This window comes from Choristoneura fumiferana, chromosome 17 (assembly GCF_025370935.1).
Source record: "Choristoneura fumiferana chromosome 17, NRCan_CFum_1, whole genome shotgun sequence".
In the NCBI taxonomy this organism is placed as follows: domain Eukaryota; kingdom Metazoa; phylum Arthropoda; class Insecta; order Lepidoptera; family Tortricidae; genus Choristoneura; species Choristoneura fumiferana.
This window is the reverse complement of record NC_133488.1, coordinates 16,589,027-16,592,542: the sequence shown is the minus strand read 5'-3', so window position 1 is coordinate 16,592,542 and position 3,516 is coordinate 16,589,027. Positions and strand designations below refer to the sequence as shown.

The window sequence follows — 3,516 nt, the reverse complement described above, 5'->3', positions numbered from 1 at the left end:
TGTATTGTAATCACAGGATTTTCAGTATAAATGAATCGTGGGACTGAATTCTCTTGTTGTGATGCTACACCAATCCACAAATTCAGGGTCAGTCAGCAAGCTATGGAGAGAGCAATGCAGGGGTTTCTTTGAAGGATAAAATCCGATATCACATTATCCAACAAAGAACGAAAGTCACTGATGTTGCTCAAAGAATAAGTTTGCTGAAGTGGTGTTGGGCTGGCCACGTCTGGCGCAAGACAGATGAACGGTGGAGCAGACGAGTCCTCGAATGGAGACCAAGGATGGGAAAACGTAGTGTAGGGTGTCCTGAAGCACGGTGGACTTATGAGTCGCTGGCAGCAGATGGATACGAGGGGCTGAAGACAGTGTTGTGGCGCGCCATGAAAGAGGCCTATATGTCCAGCAGTGGACTGCTGTAGGCTGATATGATGATGATGAATGCTACACCTAGTATGTCTCATTGAACTACTTTCACAACTGAATTGTAATTGTAACATTTAAATAGTATTGATGGTTGAAAGGAGAAATTGACTAGGCCACATTTTTTTAAGATAGTGAGTTATATACATGGTCGGAATCAGTAAATTTCCTCTGTTGTTTGAGCTGTCTCAAAATATTCACAAATATGTTGCTTAGTCAATTTCTCCTTTCAACTGTTGGTACATTTAATTATAATTGTGACATTTTAGTAATCATGTTATTTATTATGTGGTCATTACTACTGTGGTACTCTAAATGTGTGTCAAAGCATGTTTCCTCATATTTATTCTTCAGTTTTTGTTTTGCATGCCTGTTTCTGGTGGAATGTGTGAAAAAAATTTACCAGCTTTTGTGCCACATTTCTATGCAAAATAAAGATAATAATTTTTGTATTTGTATTTGAAGCAGGTACAGTCACCAGCACCAATATCTGACACAAAAAGCGTGCATAAATATCTGATACAACTCTATTTCTAGGGCCGGAAGGATGTGTCAGATATTTTTGCACGCTCCGCTGTGGCAGATATTAATGCTGGTGACTGTACTGAGCTTTACAATATTTTTATTTTACAAATCATGAAAATTTTTAGCTTGCTATGTTAAAGATCTACATTATGCATAAACATAATGCTGTATTGACAAATAATAAAGGCATAATCAAGCATTAGTAATAGATTAGTATAATTATAGTTAAGAGAATGCTTTATGACTCTAATGGGTAATGGTATAATAGGAATGATGTATCAAAATCTGAAATAAATGAACTTTAATGCGTTTTAGTTTAATTTAATATACTTATACTTATAAATTTAAGAACTACCACTGCTTAGCGATCGAAAACTCAATAGTGATCAAGTTAGTTCATTCCATAGGCACTACACCATTTACACCGCTGATTCCATCTTCACCGAGATTCCATGGGTCATCTAAGGCCACTAGTAACTTCGCCAATCCCTTGTGTCCCTCAATATCAATATTCTTCGTCATTTCTTCACTAAACGGTACGTATTCCTCACAAAGGATGCTCTTCCCTTGTGACACGCCGAAGATCTCGTACCAACCCTCTAGAGGCTCGGCTAAGGGTTTTCTTAGCTTGATAAGTATCTCTTGGTCGTCCACGGTTTTGACGTAGAAGCCCTCGCTCGCTGATACTTTCGTGACTTTACCCCAAACAGTTACTTTCGCGCCATTTCTTTGTGCAAGATTGCCGGCGGTCACATATGGCACAAACTCGTCGTTATCCGGGTATTGGTTATCCTCGAAATCTTCATTGTCTCCCATTGTTGCTTGGTTTTTATCTGAGCCCGATGTAAAAAGGAACGAACTGGATAAATTTTAATTGAACCGTAAAACCGTGGCAATCGCAAGTTTCAACAAGTAGAAAGGAAAAACGTACCCATGAACGGAAAGGAAAAATTTGACACTGACGTTTCTATTATCAATCAGTGACAGCTGACATTTGAGGGGTGTATTTTTATAGATAATGAAGAAAGAAGTTCAATTCTTTTTTATACGACTGCCCAAAGGAGGGTTATATATTTTACTACTTACTTTTAGAAAGCTAGCTTAGAGAAGCTGTTGAACTTTGAATTTAGCCAAACAACAGTTAAATCTAAGTGTGTAATGATTTCACTTTTGTAAACCTTTTAGATAGACGTTACTAGGTGACAATTAAAAAATACAGACCGGGATGCCCTTACACAGAAAAAAGTTGTTATAGATAGTGCCACGAGAGTTGAAGTCAATGATTGATTACACACACAGCTACAAAAAGAACTGATATCACAAAAGGAGAATGAATGCAATGAATGAGTATAAATGTCAAAATCCTGCTGTCATTACACGACATGTTTGTTGTAGCTGTGTGTGTGTGTGTTTCATTTACTTCAACTCTCGTGGCACTTCCTATATTATTTATGGACGCTATCTCCTTTGTCGTTGTTTAAAGCTCAATGAAAATCGCCATCAAACGTAGCAGTTTGGCGAGAATATATAATGTGCAGTACCTAAGTTGTAATTTGAATATATAAGGTCCTCACTGAAAATCAGCGCCACGGCTTGCCTTGGCATTATGCTGAGTGGGGACCTGTTTAGCGTATTGTATGTCTTGTATTTGTACTATGTCTGTTTTTATGGCGTTAAATAAATGTATTTTCTTTCTTTCAAATAAATAAAATACAACAAAGGCGCGCAAATCTTTCGCTTAATAATTAAATACGACATAAAGATAACAAATTGGTCAAGTGCGAGTCGGACTCGTACATGAAGGGTTCCGTAAACAGTTCAATAAAAGTCTGCTTAAAATTCTTTTAATATAAGTTTTTTTGCTGACTGTACTTTATGCCCGGTGCCGGTTGCCGGCCCTTTGATAGACTGATAAGCTCGTTTTTTAAAGATCCCTAAGTTGTACCGCTCCGAAAACACTGTCCCAGGAAGCTGGTTCCATACTTTACCTACTCGGGCGTGGAAAAAGTTTCGGTCAAAGCGCACGGTGCTAGATTGCCAATCATCAAGGTGGATCATCAATATGTCTTTCTTTTAGGTCTGTTTGATTTTTTGAGATCTTGTCCGCGCTGTCGTGGCTACAGGTAGGTCATTATCACACTCACCGAAACTTTTAACAAACGAACTTTTAATAACGAAAGGTTGGTAAAAAGTTAAACAGTTTCGAGTTGGGAACTTCATATTTAAGATTACTGAAAAAGATTTTGGAGAAGAAAGTATTGTTTTTAAATGAAAAACCAACTTATTTGGTTTGTTACCACAGAACGTTTATTTGCATAGGTACTTAATCAATTTTCTTTAATACTTACAATAAAGTCGCTTAAATATTTTGCTAAAGAAAACTGCAATGGTATTTTACGGATCAAATAACATATAGTAGGTTATATAGGTATAATAGTAGACGAAATTCTAAAATCGAAGGTCGTATCGCACCGTCCCTCTCGCTCTCGTATTAAATAACATTAGCGTCAGCGGGACGGCAAGATACGAAGTTTGAATTTTCCACTTCGTAGTAAGTGCCCAGCAGAG

General features: G+C 37.4%; 1 protein-coding gene across 1 annotated transcript; it reads right to left on the bottom strand.

Annotated features, from left to right (window-relative positions):
- Positions 1 to 1,234: 1,234 nt before the first annotated feature.
- On the bottom strand, positions 1,235 to 1,905 carry LOC141436864 (uncharacterized). The gene has a single exon (XM_074099944.1). The coding sequence runs from the start codon at positions 1,762 to 1,764 to the stop codon at positions 1,345 to 1,347; it is 420 nt and encodes a 139-aa protein (XP_073956045.1). The 5' UTR covers positions 1,765 to 1,905; the 3' UTR covers positions 1,235 to 1,344.
- Between the last annotated feature and the right edge of the window lie 1,611 nt (positions 1,906 to 3,516).